Source organism: Acomys minous, assembly GCF_964271855.1.
Source record: "Acomys minous genome assembly, chromosome: 4".
NCBI classification, from domain to species: domain Eukaryota; kingdom Metazoa; phylum Chordata; class Mammalia; order Rodentia; family Muridae; genus Acomys; species Acomys minous.
The window spans coordinates 18,850,402-18,865,734 of NC_140486.1; the positions used below are offsets into that span (position 1 = coordinate 18,850,402).

The 15,333-nt window shown below is 42.8% G+C and overlaps 1 protein-coding gene and 1 long non-coding RNA gene across 15 annotated transcripts in view; one reads left to right on the forward strand and one right to left on the reverse strand.

Moving 5' to 3' along the window:
• TCF4 (transcription factor 4) overlaps positions 1 to 6,696 on the reverse strand; it is a 341,209-nt gene extending 334,513 nt beyond the window's left edge. For 6 of the 13 annotated variants that reach the window (XM_084780539.1, XM_084780536.1, XM_084780537.1 and 3 more), the window contains exons 1-3: positions 4,869 to 5,010; positions 3,917 to 4,008; positions 2,100 to 2,172 (exon numbers count right to left, since the gene is read on the reverse strand). In XM_084780539.1, the coding sequence (XP_084636665.1) occupies positions 2,100 to 2,172; positions 3,917 to 3,988 (145 nt within the window). In that variant the 5' untranslated portion in view covers positions 3,989 to 4,008; positions 4,869 to 5,010. Of the gene's footprint in view, positions 1 to 2,099; positions 2,173 to 3,916; positions 4,009 to 4,868; positions 5,012 to 5,255; positions 5,456 to 6,199 lie in introns of those variants that run through there. The other 7 variants (XM_084780533.1, XM_084780534.1, XM_084780527.1 and 4 more) reach the window with 7 other exon arrangements.
• LOC311596757 overlaps positions 1 to 11,352 on the forward strand; it is a 32,807-nt gene extending 21,455 nt beyond the window's left edge. The window contains exons 3-5 of one of the 2 annotated variants that reach the window (XR_014778964.1): positions 9,109 to 9,259; positions 10,631 to 10,725; positions 11,166 to 11,352. This is a non-coding gene — a long non-coding RNA (uncharacterized lncRNA). Of the gene's footprint in view, positions 1 to 2,956; positions 3,898 to 9,108; positions 9,260 to 10,630; positions 10,726 to 11,165 lie in introns of those variants that run through there. The other variant, XR_014778965.1, reaches the window with a different exon arrangement.
• The last annotated feature ends 3,981 nt before the right edge of the window (positions 11,353 to 15,333 follow it).

Consider the following 15,333-nt stretch of genomic DNA (forward strand, 5'->3'; position numbering starts at 1 on the left):
GGCAAGCAGGATAAAAAGAGCGCTACACCTTCTACCCTTACAGGGTAAACATCTGGTCCTGAAAACCACACCACTGGTGCCAGGTAGCTTTAAAGTTCAACACCCTGAAGATAATCACTGCATATTCATTAGAAATAGCCTAACAGTTCAGCAGGGATGAAGTGTCTTTCTGGGACTGTAGAAACATAAACATAACACACATACACACACAAGCACAACACACACACACACACATCATTGTCTGAACACCTGTGAGTTTTGATATATGATTACTTACCAAGTAAGTCAATACATATCCAACGTATCCATCCTATACTGTCTACAAACACTTCCACATTTCAACAAGGACTTTAACTGAACATGTGCTGAATAGAACAACTGTCTTTTAAATTTAACATATTTCATACTTCTAATTCATCTTAATAAATTAAAGCACAGCTAAAGTCATACATTAAGTTATTCCAAATGTGTCTACCTTTACAACAGTGCAAATGGTATTTTACACTAACTTTGAAAGTCGTGGCTTTCTGGGCCTTCCTGATATCTCCTTCAGCCAGATTTCAGCTATACACACATCTCTTAAGTAAAACATGAAGGAAATTACTGCCAGACATAAAGTTGGCATTTTGATGGCATCTACAGGAAGCACTAGCTTGACTACAGGACACATTTGTCTTCATCATGACTTCAAGCATTCATATTAAGATTTTCTGTCTTGAAAACTATATAAAGAATAATATGTAGATGTTTGTAAGATGTAACACTAATACCAAAATTAAAAAAAAAAAATGGAACCAGTAACAGGACTCAAATAGTAAAGTAAATGTATTGTCATTAGTATTTTTTTTAATCAAAGAACACCCTAAAACTGCTAAGGGAAAACTATAGGAGTCATCATATATTTTGTAAATCATGTTAAAGAGAAAAAAAAAATCTCCTAAACTTATGGAAGCCAGTAAAAGTAACTTACTTGGAAACCAGCAAGTTTTAAAAGACATAAATTTTATAAAAATACACAAATAACACAAGTCATATAAGTAAACAGATTCCTTTGCTTGTTAGTGCACTAGATGAAAAAATATAGAAATTATATCCATAGCCAACAGACAAACACACTGGCATCTCACTGCTATAAGATGTCAACATTTACCAGCCTGACTTAAGAGCAGAGCTACCTTATGGACCATTATGTACCATGGCCAGAACTCTAAAACCCTGCAGCTGCTTAACAGCCATCAATGGATTTAAACCCTGAACCTGAAGGACAGCAGGCAACAATGTATTGACTCCTTATTTAAAACTGGTTGGCCACAAAAACCAAACACATCTTACAGAAATATCACATTTTCAGGTCCCACTTTTAATAAGAGACACTCTAAGAGCCCTATACTAAAAACTCCTCCTCAGATGACAGATAATCACTGTGCACACAGATTCCTTTGTGAATACCGCTGCCTTTCTGTAGAAGCATCGCCCAAAGAAGTCTCATGTATAAAACACTAAGTCTCTTCAAATCAGCAACATTAAATTCACTGCATAAGTCAATGATAAGGGAGGGAAAACAGACAACTCAGGCACCCACAAGATAGTTTAAAGATAAATGAATTCCTACTTAGCCTCTGAGGCTACCAAGAGGCTATTTACAGACTTATCTGAAAAAAAAAAAAAAAAAAAAAAAACTAAGTGCCGCTTTCCTTAAAACAGTTCATTGTACACAGATCCTAATAACTGGTATTGTTTCCCCTACTAAGAAAGTTAGATTTTTTTCCCTTCTATTTTAAAATAGGGAACATTGATTTGTCTTCATATTAACATCATTCTTATGTCCACATGTTCAGCTACAACCATATTTTTTCAAATCACTTTTAAATTAAATGATAGAATTCTGACATGGTTTTCTTGATTTAGAAATAGGTCACACTTTAATTGCAAAAGGCAACATTTTGTGTAAGTCTGCTTCTGATGGATGAGACAACCACAGCATCATAGGCTAAAACTCAATGACTTCTTTCAGAACACTTCAACAGAGCCAAAAATACACAAAGAGTAAACAAACAAGTAAGAACATTGAACTTCACACCAAAAAAGAATTCACATACTTGAGCCAGTAAAATGTCCACTCGCCAAAGAAGTTGGTCCATTTTTCCCACTGCTTACAGGAGGCGAGAACATCTAAAGGAAACAAAGAGATGGCACAGATGAAAAGAAGACATTTGTGGCTTTAAGAGTTCATCAAAGATCTCTCACATTCTTGATAAATAAACTTGGGGTTAATGCTAAGGCTTTCCTTAGTAAAAAACGTATCGCCATCCAACACCTCACCCCACTCCCCTCCCCCCTCCATTACCCTGTTCTGTCTTTCTCTTCCTCGGGTGACTTAGATTGCTAGACAGTCCTACTATATTCTGAACACAGTCCCCACAGCACTATCAAGATATACACTGGGGGACAGCAGCCTTTATAGAAAACACTAGTTTGACAAAGAAGAGAAAGTTGTTTATTTTATACTGAAAACCTTGGGCATAAATGTAGCAATGTCCATCTCCATCCTTTACTGGACTTGTCTGCCATACCTGAGCCCAAATGAAAACAAAAATAAAAATGCCACCTGCGATAGATTCTCACTTCAGGTCAAACATGAGAGCAATGTAGGCAAGTCAGTCAGTCTCTCTCTCTCTCTCTCTCTCTCTCTCTCTCTCTCTCTCTCTCTCTCTCTCTCTCTCTCTCTCTCTCTCCCTCTCGCTCTCTTTCACTCCCTCTCTCTCCAGCATTTATTTCAGCCCTAATTGGTTTCCCCGCTCTTCTTCATCTAGTGCATTTTGCACACCTTCCCTGAGTCAGAGCCTGCAAAAAGCAAAAGAGCGAATGGAGAAAGTGCAGCAAGCAGAAAGGGGGCTGCAAAGCTGCCTACGGGCTCTGCTTCCTGCCAAAACTTCCGAGAGCCATTTCTCCACAGGGTCTACAAGGGGAGCAGCAGCGGCAGCAACAGCAGCAGCAGCAGCAGCAGCAGCAGCAGCAGCAGTGGCGGCAGCAGCAGCGGTGGCGGCAGGGGCGGCAGGGGCAGCCTGAGAGAGCCCCCACTTAGAAAGTGGTTTGGATTTTATTTGTGTGTCCTGTGGATTTTTTTTGCTTTTCCTTTACAAATGCATCTTATACCAAACTCATCTGGCACCAACACTGAGCCCATGCCCTGGCACGTGTGGGACTCCTGGGAAGCAGAGGGGATGAAGAGAGACCTCGGGAGTACAGCAGGAAAACTCCACAAGTGTGGAAGTTCCTCCTTGTGCTGATTTCAAGATGGTAATTGACTAAAATAGTCCAAGACACTCTAAAAAGAATGTATGCTCAATTTATGCATAGGAGTTTCCAGTATCCCAAAAGAGACAACCAGGAGGAAGGCAGGAGGGCCCACAGCACCATCAACCTCAACTTTACAGCAACCGGCTCTCCTATGTCTTTGTTTCCATTTCCAAAGTAAATAAATAAGTAAATAGGATGTGGAGTAGTACACAAGTTAGCAGCTACTCTGTTCAGATGTGGACAAGTTTTCTGTGGACTTGACAGTTTCAAGGGGCATCTGAAACTGCTTCCTGCTGGAGTAAAGCCCACTTTTCGGAGAAATTGGTAGGTAAAGAAATCAAGACAAGTCATTAGACTATTAAAAAAAAAAAAGTCTCCAGTCTTCCACAACCCAAAATTAGTTAAAAAACAAAAACAAACCAAAAAAAAAAAAAAAAAGAACAACAACAAAAAAAAACTTATCAAAAGGTCCCTCACATTTTCCAAGGATTCAGCCAATTAAAAATTATCCTAGTTTTTCACATTACTATGGGTTCCTATCTAAAGTGTTGGGGGAGGGTTTTTGTTTTGTTTTGTTTTTTCACAGCTGTTGTTAGTTTCCACCGTTCTTTCTTACCGCACTGAAATCCAGTAAATCACTCAGCTCTTTGTCCGTCCCTAAGGCAGCCATTCGCTGTTGGTGATGCATTTTAGCAAAATCACACAAACCTAGAAACATGGAAATAACCGCAATCAGAAAATCCAGTCCCAATCCTTGGAGAAAACACAATCGGATTTTTGGAGACTGGGGGGGTTGGAGGGTTTGGGGGATATAGGAGCGGATGGGATTAAGGTAGAAAAGGAGGAAGGAATGGGAGAGTTGTTGTTGGGTTTTGTTTTGATTTCTTTTTTAATGGAATAGGCAGCAATAGCAAAAAAAAAAAAAGCGATATTGTATTGTATTTCCAAAGAGACGATCAAACTAGTAACATCCACTATAAAACCAAATCCAGGAAAGAAGGGGGGTAGCCGCTCGTCAGCGCATCAATTTATGCAACAGGAGGTAGAGGGAGAAATGAATGGATCACAGAGAAAAGAGAAACTACTGCACGAACCGGTCTCAACTTTCCCCCCACCCTCCACCCCACCCCCTCACACGCACACACTCACGCGCACACACTTGCACACACTCACAGCAGTCCCCCCTGCCCTGCAAAGTAGCTCTAAAGAAATTAAAGACCAGCGTCTCTGGAGTGCAAACCGGTCCACAGGGGGTGGGGTTGCTGGGGAGGGGGGAGCCCAGTAGGCTCAGGGTCCTCCAATTGTCCCGCACCCCTAATTTGTGAAAGAAAGGGTTGAAAAAAATAAATTGAAGTCAGGCCCATTGGCAAAGTGCGCTGTGCCCGGGAGCCCGCCGGGCCCGGAGGGGGCGGAGGCCGGGGGAGGGGACGCCGCCGCTCTCGAGCTCCCGAACCCCGGCGGGGACGGCAGGGACTCTGGGGCCCCGAGCCCTAGCGCGGCCGCCCAGCCCGGCCCGGCCCGGCCCCGCCGCGCATCCGCCCAGCCGGCCCTGCCGAGCCGCTACCTACCGCCCGCGCGCGACGAGGGGCTCCCGGTGCAGCGCCGGCGCCCAGGCGGCGGTCATGTCTATCCCCCTGCCTCCGCCACCACCACCTCCTCCAACCGCCGGCGCCCGCGCCCGCTCCGGCTTCCCCGCCGCCGCCGCCGATCCGCAGACACACAGCCAAGATCCCTGACTCTTAACACCAACTCTCTTCTCCCGGGAGGGGAGGGGACGAGGGAAGGGGGGGGAGGGGGAACACGGCGAGGCGCACGGAATTGCAAGTTCAGCAAAGAAATGGGTGGGGGGGCTCCGGCGGGGAGACGCGGCGCTCCGGGCCGGGCTGCCGGGAAACACCCCCACCCCAGGAAAAAAAGCCCAACACCAACCGGTCTCGAGGAAAAGAAAAACCCACCAAGGAAAAATCACCCAGCACCTCATTTTCCCCTCAGATCGCCAGTTACATTCTGAAGCCTGAACAGTTCAGGGTTTGCGGGGTTCGTCCATCGGAGGCACTTTGAAATTCATTTGAGTTTACATCCCCTCTCACTTCTCTCTCTGTGTCTCTGTGTGTCTCTGTCTCTCAGTGTCTCTCTCTCTCTCTCTCTCTCTCTCTCTCTCTCTCTCTCTCTCTCTCTCTCTCTCTCTCTCTCTCTCACACACACACACACACACACACACACACACACTGCAAAGCAAGTTTTGCTTTGCTGCAAATACACGTGATGCATAAAGACTTTGCCAAGACGAACAATATTTTTCTTTTCCATACAGAAACCCGTCCACGTTTTTGCTAGGGAGATATTTTTGTTTGGGGACTTTGCGTTGGGGCCGAAACCTGAATCACAGACTTTCTTCCTTTCGCCCTTTTAACTCACAGAATCGTATAGCAGGAAACTTTGTTTTTTGGTTTTAAGAAAAAAAAAAAGGTAATCTTAGGGAATGAATAATATGGTTTTGTTTTTACACGAGTTACTAAGCACTCCAAGTCCGCGCTCGGCACTACTTCAAGTTTTCAACTCACCATTTACCACTGCAGGCCCTACATACTCTTAAAACACACTTTTTTCACATCGTCTTTTAGGACAAAAATTAAGCTTCAAAATTATTTTCTCGTAATAGCATGCGTGCTTTACCCAATATATGCAACATTCACTACTTTAATGTTAAAGAAAACATTTGCCCAACCCTGCTATTACTAGATGTGCGAGTACGTACCGAAATGCATGCACACACGTTTTCCCATTGGCAATTATTTAATAGGTTGTTCCTTTTGTTTGAATAAAACATTGGGATCAACATTCTAAAAATGCAGTTCAATTACAAACAGTTTACTCTGACAGCAAATTATAACGTTACCTTCAATGGCCACAAATATGCTCACAATATTCCAAGGAAAGAGACTTTAAAAAGAGAGACAAAAATCTTCTGCAAGTACTTAGTATCTCACATGTGTATCCCCCAAAACAGTATTTTAAGTAGTAGTCAGTCCTGTTCCAGGGTTAGTCACAGATTACAAGACTATTCACCTGGCTCTGGTTTTTGCATTTTCCATCTTAAAACTGTAACAAAATTCCCTCCCCCAAAAAATTAATCATTAAAAAAAATCCGACAACTTTTTCTTATTGTTTATAAAAAATCAACACAGGATAGTTATAATTATTCTCCAGTCTTGTTGGCTGTATTTTTTTTCTTCTCTTTGAAAGTCCTAAACTTGTTCCAAGTTTAGAGGCGTCTCATCATCATCATCATCCTCCTCAACACCATCATTGACTCCCCCGAGGAGTCACATTGATAATAATAGGTTTCCCTGAAAGATACATTGTAATCCATTCACATCCGGGCACTGCGGCTTATAAAGAGAAGGCGCTGCGGCCGCGGCTGCTCCACCAGACAATGACTGGGGAGGGGCGGGGCGGGAGCGCGGGACCATAGAGTGGTAAACACAGCGCCTAGAGAGGCCGCCAAGATGGCGGCGTGCTAAGCCACGCCTCCTCCGGGAACCGGGGCGGTCCCGCCGGCGGGTGGGTCTCAGGTCTTATCTCCCTGAGCGCGCCTGGCGCCCTGTCCCCTGTCAGGCCTTGATCTCTGATTCAGTGTTGTTCCCGCAGCGTGAATGAACTCGCCAGAAGGCCGGGAGATGTCGTGCGGGCCTCAAGCCGCTGGGTCCCTGGCAGTGTAGGTGCAGATTTTTCAGCCAGTCATGGGCAGTTGGGGGAAAGGCCACCAAGCCAGGTGTGATCCTGAGCTGGAAGAGTGGTAGGGTCCTCGCCTCTTCCTCCTCAGTGCCCACTCCTTTTATAAGCTCCCAGGAGTGTGAGAAGGTTAGTGCAGAAGCCTTCCTTTATTGATGTAAGATTCACATGACTCTTGTACCATAAACTGTGCCTGGCTCAACTTCCAATATTGGCCAGTTACCTTCTCAAACCTGTTTCTTAGTCAGAAAATAGCAATGAGACATTGAGATATCTACGTAATACCGATACAGGTGATGCTACTACTATAGAAATACACCGTTTCCGGCTCTAATTTATTATTGACTCACTGCTACCCCCGACCTAGCCATTTGAGTTTGCAGATTCTCAAGTCTCCGAAGAATAGTGAGTGTCCAGTTCTCCCAATAGAAAGCTTATTCTGTTCCAGATATTGTTCTAAGAATCTCACAAATACGGGCCACACTGATGCTCAGAATGAAGCTATAGTATTGGTCATCTCCATACTTAACCTCTACAGCAACAGAAGCAAATGAAACAGCGGTGCCTGACCCAGAGCAGAAGTTTATTAAACGACATAAACTTGCCTAAAGTAAAAGTATCTGTTTGAAGTGATAGAGGCCACCCTAGAACATCGATCTGTGACCAGAGTCCACATTCACTCAAGTTCCCAAGCCATCTGGCGGTGGGAACGTCCTCATCTCTATTTTCTGATTGTAGGTTGTTGAAAATGACACAACTGAGATCTTGTGCTTATATGTGAGTTTTTACAGGACAAGAATTGGGACATTTATGGGCCATTTCACACATCATGAAGACTTCAGTGTTTTATCCCCCATTCTCATCTTAAAATAATATTTCACATTTAGCCACCACTTTGGGCTGCATTATCACAGGCATTATCTCTGGTTCTCAGAGTAAGCCTCGACAGGCTCTGGGGGGAAAAAAATGATGTAATGAAAAGATCACAAACATTGGCTTGGGAAAAATATTCCATTGGCTCTACCTCTAATCAGCTCCGTGACCTAAGACTCCATGCCAACGACCTTTGCTGTAAAACGCAGAGGCTAGATTAGATAATCCCATAAAATTCCTTTTAGCTTTTAGGTTTGTCAAATTCACCCTCCAGAATGTCAAGGGCAGCAGATGACCTGTCCAGAAATCACTTATAAGATCAATGTTGTGATATAAATGCACCCTGCTAGTCTCGTGTGTGTGTGTGTGTGTGTGTGTGTGTGTGTGTGTGTGTGTTTTCCTACTGACCCCTTTTGATCAAAAATAAAAAACATGCAACTCCCCTTCCTGTTTTAAATTAAGGGACAAATGTGGGTGTGTTAGTCTCTGTTTTTTCCTGAACCGTCAGACGATAAGTACTTTCTAATTATAATTATGGAAATTGGAAGCACCTTTGAAAAGGGTATTTATTTGAGAGGACACTGTAAAGCTTAGAGATAAAAGAGGTAGTGTACAGGGTAAGCTTTTGGTGCTTTCCTTGGACTGCAGATTCCCCTTGAACCTGTCTGTGTCTCTTGATAAGGATGTGTGTGTGTGTGTGTGTGTGTGTGTGTGTGTGTGTGTCTTAGTCAACTCTAGCTGCTGTAACAAAGAGAGACAAAGTGACCTGAACAACAGGCATTCATCTTTCACAGTTCCAGAGTCTAAAGTCTGAGATTAGAGGATGAAAGCATGGATAGGTTGCATTAAGACTCTTCTTCTGGTTCCTGGCTTGCAGATAGCTGCTTTCTACCTATACTTTTTTTTTTCACCTTTGGTGGGCAACAGGGTGAGGTTGGTAAGAGACATTGTTTCTTTGTAGAGCAGCCCTGGCTGTCCTGGAACTCAGTCTGAAAACTAGGCTGTCCTTGAACTCACAGAGATCTGCCTGCCTGTGCCTCCCTAGTGCTGGGATTAAAGTTGTGCACGATTCCTGTCTGGCATCTACTTATACTTTCATATGATTGGCACAAAGAAAGCTCTAGTCCCTTTTTCTCATAAAAATAATGTAATCATAGAGGCTAGCCAATGACCTTATCCAAGCTGAATTTCTTCCCAAAGGTCCACTTTCCAGTTCACTGAGACTTCAGCACAAGGGGAAGATTAGTCTCTAAAAGAGTGGACACCACATGACTTCTTTCAACCCTAGGCAAGCCATCCCTGAAACACTGGAACAGATGAGTGAAGAGAAAGAAATCAACAGTAGTCTAAGGTGAGTGGTAAAGTAGACATGCCTTCTGATCAGCTGGCCCGACCTATACCAGGAAGCCAAGTCATGTGAGTGTCATGGTTCTAGAAAGCAGAAACCAAGTGTAAGTGGATAAAACTGCTCTTTAGAGAGAAAGATCTTGTGATTTCTAAAAGTAGACAATGAAACCGTGAGTAGAGTATCTATGAGCATTTTCCCAGTCAGCAAGAGGACTCATTGCCTCCAGTCTGGGAGAGCAGGGCACCCTGCAAACTTCCCCTTCCTCAGCTAGACTAGCTCGAGAACTTTCCTAGTCTTCACATCTGAAGAAGGATACAGCTGGACGTGGAGCATACTTTAAATTCCAGTGCTGTTAGTATTACCATTACCATTTTAAAATGTGTTATTAATTGAGATAGAATTACATCACCTTCCCTCTTTGATTTCCATCTTTTAGCCCTCACAGATGCCCTTTCTTAAACTCCAATGCCTGCCTCTGAAGTGCATACCCTCTTTGATTATTATTGGGGTGTGTGTGTGTGTGTGTGTGTGTGTGTGTGTGTGTGTGTGTGTATGCGCGCACGCGCATGTTGCAGAGTCTGTTTTTGTTATTTGTTGTTTGTGTGATTTAGGGCTAATCATGGTGCATTGGAAAACCAAAAATGGGGGTCTGTCCCTTGGGAGAGGTTACTCATCCTTCTTCATTAGTTACCTGTAGTTCTCTGTCTAGGAGTGAGATACCTTGAAATTTTCTTTCTCCACATTAACATGTCCAAGGATATTGTGTTCGCTCATTACAGTCATGTCTGTGTGGCTGTTTCTAGGAGAGACGATTTCACAGCAGACTTCTTGGTGTTCTGGCACTTAGAATATTCCCACCACCCCAACCCACTTTAGAGCAATGTCCCCTGCTCCATAGGTGCAGGAGTTGTGATATAGATGTTCCCACTGGGGCTCTCTCCAGCCTGTTGAACTCTGACAACCACAAAATGGCAGGGCTAAAGATCAGGCTCTTCTCTCAAGAGTCTGAAAAGAAAGGCAATACTCGAGAACTTCCTGGGCTCACAAAAAGATCAGACCCTGAAGAGCACTTGGACCCAAACTTCCAGTCATAGCTGTGGATGTCAAGAATCAGATGTTATAGCCTGTCCAAGGTCATCTCACTAATTGAGTGGCAGAGGTAAACGGAGTCCTTAGTAATTGAATGCCAAGCCAAAATATCAACACAGTCGCCCGCAAATTCTACCCTATTTTGTTATTCCCTGCCTACGTAAAAACAAGCAAACAAAGGCAAATATCAACAAGCAAGAAGGAAGCAGCTATCTGGTGCTCTGATAAAAGTAAGCATTGAGAGAAAAGTCAGCAAATACTTTCTGAGCCTCTACTTTGTTTCAGACACTAGTCTCCCAGGACCTGAGGCAAGAGTGTTGGCAAAGAAAACAAGATGATCGAAATGTCAAGGGCAGTCCTGATTGAAGGGCTAAGTCACAGTGAGTACGACACTGTGTATGGCAGATGAGCGCTAAGGGGATGGCTGCCACGAATATTTTCAGTTAATAAAACCAATGGACATAGCAGTTTAGGACTTCAGCCTGGAGCTTTTTGCCTTATTAACGATGAGCCTGAAAGGCTAGAGCCTCCCACAACAAACTTGTGCTTCACAAACGTTGGTCAGTGTCAAAGGAATATCTAAACTTGTTAAAAGTCACACTGCTGGGCCTCAGTAACCAACATGGAGAGGGAGGGGGACCTGTGTATACCATGATGTGTTAGAGTCAGCTTGCTCTGGCTCATGGGAACTAATTGTGCAGCCCCACCAAAGGTTATGCTCCGTGCTATTGCATAGATATAGATGCCTGAAAATTGGCAGGGAGAAGCATTTATACCACTGAAATAAAGCACCAAAACTCTGAACTTTTCTGTTCAACAGATAGCTGGAAGTTCGTTTGCCAGAATAGCATCGGATGCTTACCCCAAGCACCGGAAAGCATCCTGAGTGATGCTGATGTTCTTCATCCAGGAACAATATTTTGGGTGGACTGAGCATGGAACACACACACATACACACACACACACACACACACACACACACACAAACACATACATGCACACACACATACACACTATTTTAAACCAATAATGTTACATCTCCAGCACCGATTGACAGGTGGTCTCACATAGTTTGGTGGCATTATCCACAACTACGTTTAAGTTCTTGCTGGTGGAATCTGCATGGAGGCCACAGATCTACCCACACATGAACTCCAATATGATCCATTTCATACCTATGACTTTGGGGTCAAGAAAGCTTGCTCAAATGGGTATACAACCTTGGCTACATCTGGACCACACAAGGTCATCCCATCACCCCTTCTTGTCCTACCCGGCCAGTGAACCGAGTCTTTGCCATCTGGGAAGCTGTTTACACTTTCAAACCTCTAGGAAGATTCCTGCATGGGACCATGGGAAGGTATCCCTGCTGACATCATACAACCATGCCCCCACAACAGAGAGTCTCTAATCACTATGCTCTGAGAAAAGCAGGATCCAGTGACACCCCATCCTTCTTGCTACATCACAGATCCCCACACTGCCTGCCTGCCTCTTCCAACATGAACTGCTTGTCACACCCAGGGCTCTTCTGAGAGGTAACTTCTTAGGGAATTTTAAGGCTCCTTAATGTCCTTTTCCTGGGGGGTCAAACTTCTTTTCTCCACCTTATATTGTGTTTGGAACTGATCTCTGCACCTGTGGGCTCCTCAACTGAAAAGTAACTACATTTTCCTTGGTAAGAAAAAGGAGTTCTGATTTTTTTTCTTGTCTATAGACATAACTCTAATATGTCTATGTATTAAAATTTTTAAAAGAAACATTGCTGGGCATGGTGGCACACACCTTTAATCCCAGCACTTGGGAGGCAGAGGCAGGTGGATTGCTCTGAGTTCAAGGCCAGCCTGGTCAACAAACAAAGTGAGTCCAGGACAGCCAAGGCTACATAGAGAAACCCTGTCTCAAAAAAACAAAACAAAAAAACAAAAAAACCCAACAACAACAACAAAAACAAAAAAAGCAAAAAAGAAAGAAAGAAAGATGGAACAATGTGATCATTGCTGGTCTGTGGTAGTTTCTTTTCTTTTTTTCTTCATGAGATGATTACTGTGTGTTTATATCTCCACACTCGAGTTTTCTGGAATTGTGTTTATAACTGAAAAACACAATCATACTATGATCCAGGAATGTTTTCAGATGCATCTAGTTCTCAATGCCTTACAGAGGAAGCGCAGAGTAAGTCTCTTGTTTGACATTTCAGGAACTGAAGTACACATTACTGAAGTGTCCTGCGCACAATCATCACATGGGTCAGTATATAGAACCTGAGCAATGACTAGGGCTCAGTTAAATATGTCCTTGACTCTGTTGCCCTTGGCTCTGTACACTCTTGCTGCAGCTTTCTCACCCACCTCTTTCCTCTTCCTGCTTTGATGTTTCATCTTTGCTGGCTGCCCGCCGCCCCGCCCCCAACTAGGATATTCTTGGATGTGGCTCCTGCCTCATAGTGGTGTGTATGTGGGGAATTAAAAATAACTACTCCAGTAGCTTACCTTGAAATTAAGGTAATTATTAGATCAATGACTTTCCTTTTAAAATAATGTTCTGTATTCCAAATCTCAATAAAAAATGGGCTTTGGATTATCAGCAGCCTTGGCAAGTCCACATTATATCCATGGGCCATTACCATCGATAATTGAGAATACATACACATGTTAATCAATCATTTATTCCCACCTCCCTTCTCTCTAGCATGGCTCTAGATGTTGTCTGCTTCAGCCTTAAAACTGGGAAGCACAGCCCAATTTTATCACCCTTTATTATGCAAAAGTATTATTGTAGATACGACAGAGTTGGAGGAAGTTGAGAGGAAGGAGGGTTGTGCTGAAATTCTTCCCAAAGCCACTGGCAATAATTTTATACTATAGCAACATTTCATTGTCTACTAAAGGTATAATTTCCACCTTTTCCCTGTAGCTCAGGAAAACAAGAAGTAAAACGAACAGAACATAAAATGTAACGGGCTGTTCTTCCACATTCAATTCATGTTGAAAGCTGTCCCTTTGGGGCATAGGAAAAAATACGGGAGTGAGAGCAAAATGCCAGATTGAAATCATGCCAACACTGTGGTCACAGACACATGCTTGAATCCTTGGAACTATGAACGTTTTAGGGATAGATGATCTTTGATGGTTCAGGCTATTCTGTGCAATGTAGGCTATTTTAGTTATACCCCTAGCCCTTAGCCACTAAATGTTAGTAGTGTTCCCCAACCTCACAAGTTGTGACAACCAAAACTGCCTCTGTTTAATTTGCTATGGCTAAATCACCCTGGCTGGGCACCATTGCTGTAAACAAATCTTCTGACTTAGAACCATCATCCCTTCCTTTACAAAGTTAAGGATCACTCTGCTGTATAGAGTTGTAATTGAGTCTAATGTATCCGTACTTTGTAAATTATAAGCTATTAATTAATACAGTAATGATGTATTATTACTACTTTTTATTTAGCCTATGCTGTTTTTGATAGTTCTGTATGCAATCTGAAATATGGAATTTATTAAACCTGTAATACATTCCTGAATATATTTCTAAAAGAGAATGTGAAATAGTTACAACAGATGGAATGGGCAGCCACTTACCGTTCAGCACTGTCAATAAACTAATAGTTAACATCGCTCCATTGCACAACCACAGGCTGCCTCCCCGCCTCTGGCTACCCATTTAGGAAAGGGCTGGTGTTAGTCTCAAGGGGAATCAGGTGCACAGAGAGTTGATATCCTATGTCTAGAGAAAAACATCATAAAGATCATGTCTCACCACTCTAAAGCAGGAGACCATCTCCAGTTGTAAAGCACACTGCAGGAAGCAGGTGCTCCCGAGGTGAAACCATTTCCCAGACAGGGGTTGGAAAACCTTGTTGCCTTGGATGTTGCTCATCACTGCTTGCCCTGATGGATGCTCCTTGGTGCACCCTTCTTGACCAAGTGCTTCCTGAAGACAGAGTCCTCTTGTGCTTCTCTCCCTGTAGCCATCCAAATTGTACAAGGAAGCCTTTACACAGGAGCAGCTCTCCACATGATTTTATTGAACTAGTAGGTAATCCTTCTGTTATATCATGCGAAAGTGTTCTAAACACAGGATAGAAAGATTCTGCATATAAATATAGCCTGTGGAATTTGAAGCTTGAGGAATAAAGGTAACATTTTTGCTAAAAATAACTTGTAATAGTCACAATATAAGCAGGGTAAAAAAATTTTTTCTGGAAAAAAAAAAGAGTGCAGCCTAGATATAAACCAATATAAGACTTAATATTGATTAGAATTCAATTTGTTCGATCACGTTTGCCCTTTTGGTAGATGGATGACAATTAAATGCTAGAGAATATTTATCTCCTATAACAATTAGGCTAAATTAATTCATAACACACACTCAATAACACTGTTTACATATACTCCTATTGCTAGGAAAGAGCTATCTAATTCATTTCCACACATGAAAATTCAGTAAGTTTATATAATTATATTACCCTCCCTAGAAATGCTGATGGCGTCTCCTCTGCATGTCTCACAGGGAGGGGAGAGGCAAACTGTGGGCAGCATCATTTGCCATATGTTCAGCAACCCACGACTCAGAGTCACAATGGGCAGAGGTGAGCATTCCTGTGCCATACTTCATTGTTAGGGGACATGATGCATTTTAACTTAATATTTATTCATTTTTTTCCTAAGACTTGTATTTTGTCCTCAGCTTCTTTAAAAACAAGCAAATGAACAACGTAACTCCATGGGGGTACACTAGACTTTATGTTCATTTCTCAAGGAAACCTGTGACCTAATGAAGACATTTTTAAAAAAATTGTCTCACAGTATCTGATAAAAAAAAGTGTTGGTCATGAAGGTCAATAGGGCAAATGTTCAATTGAAGTTAATATAGATGTTTAAGAGAAAAATTCCAACAGATTTTTTAGAAAAGTATTATGTATAAGGGTGAATGGATATTTCTCCTACAATCCAAGTAGATTCATAAGGCATCTACAGGGCCCGTGA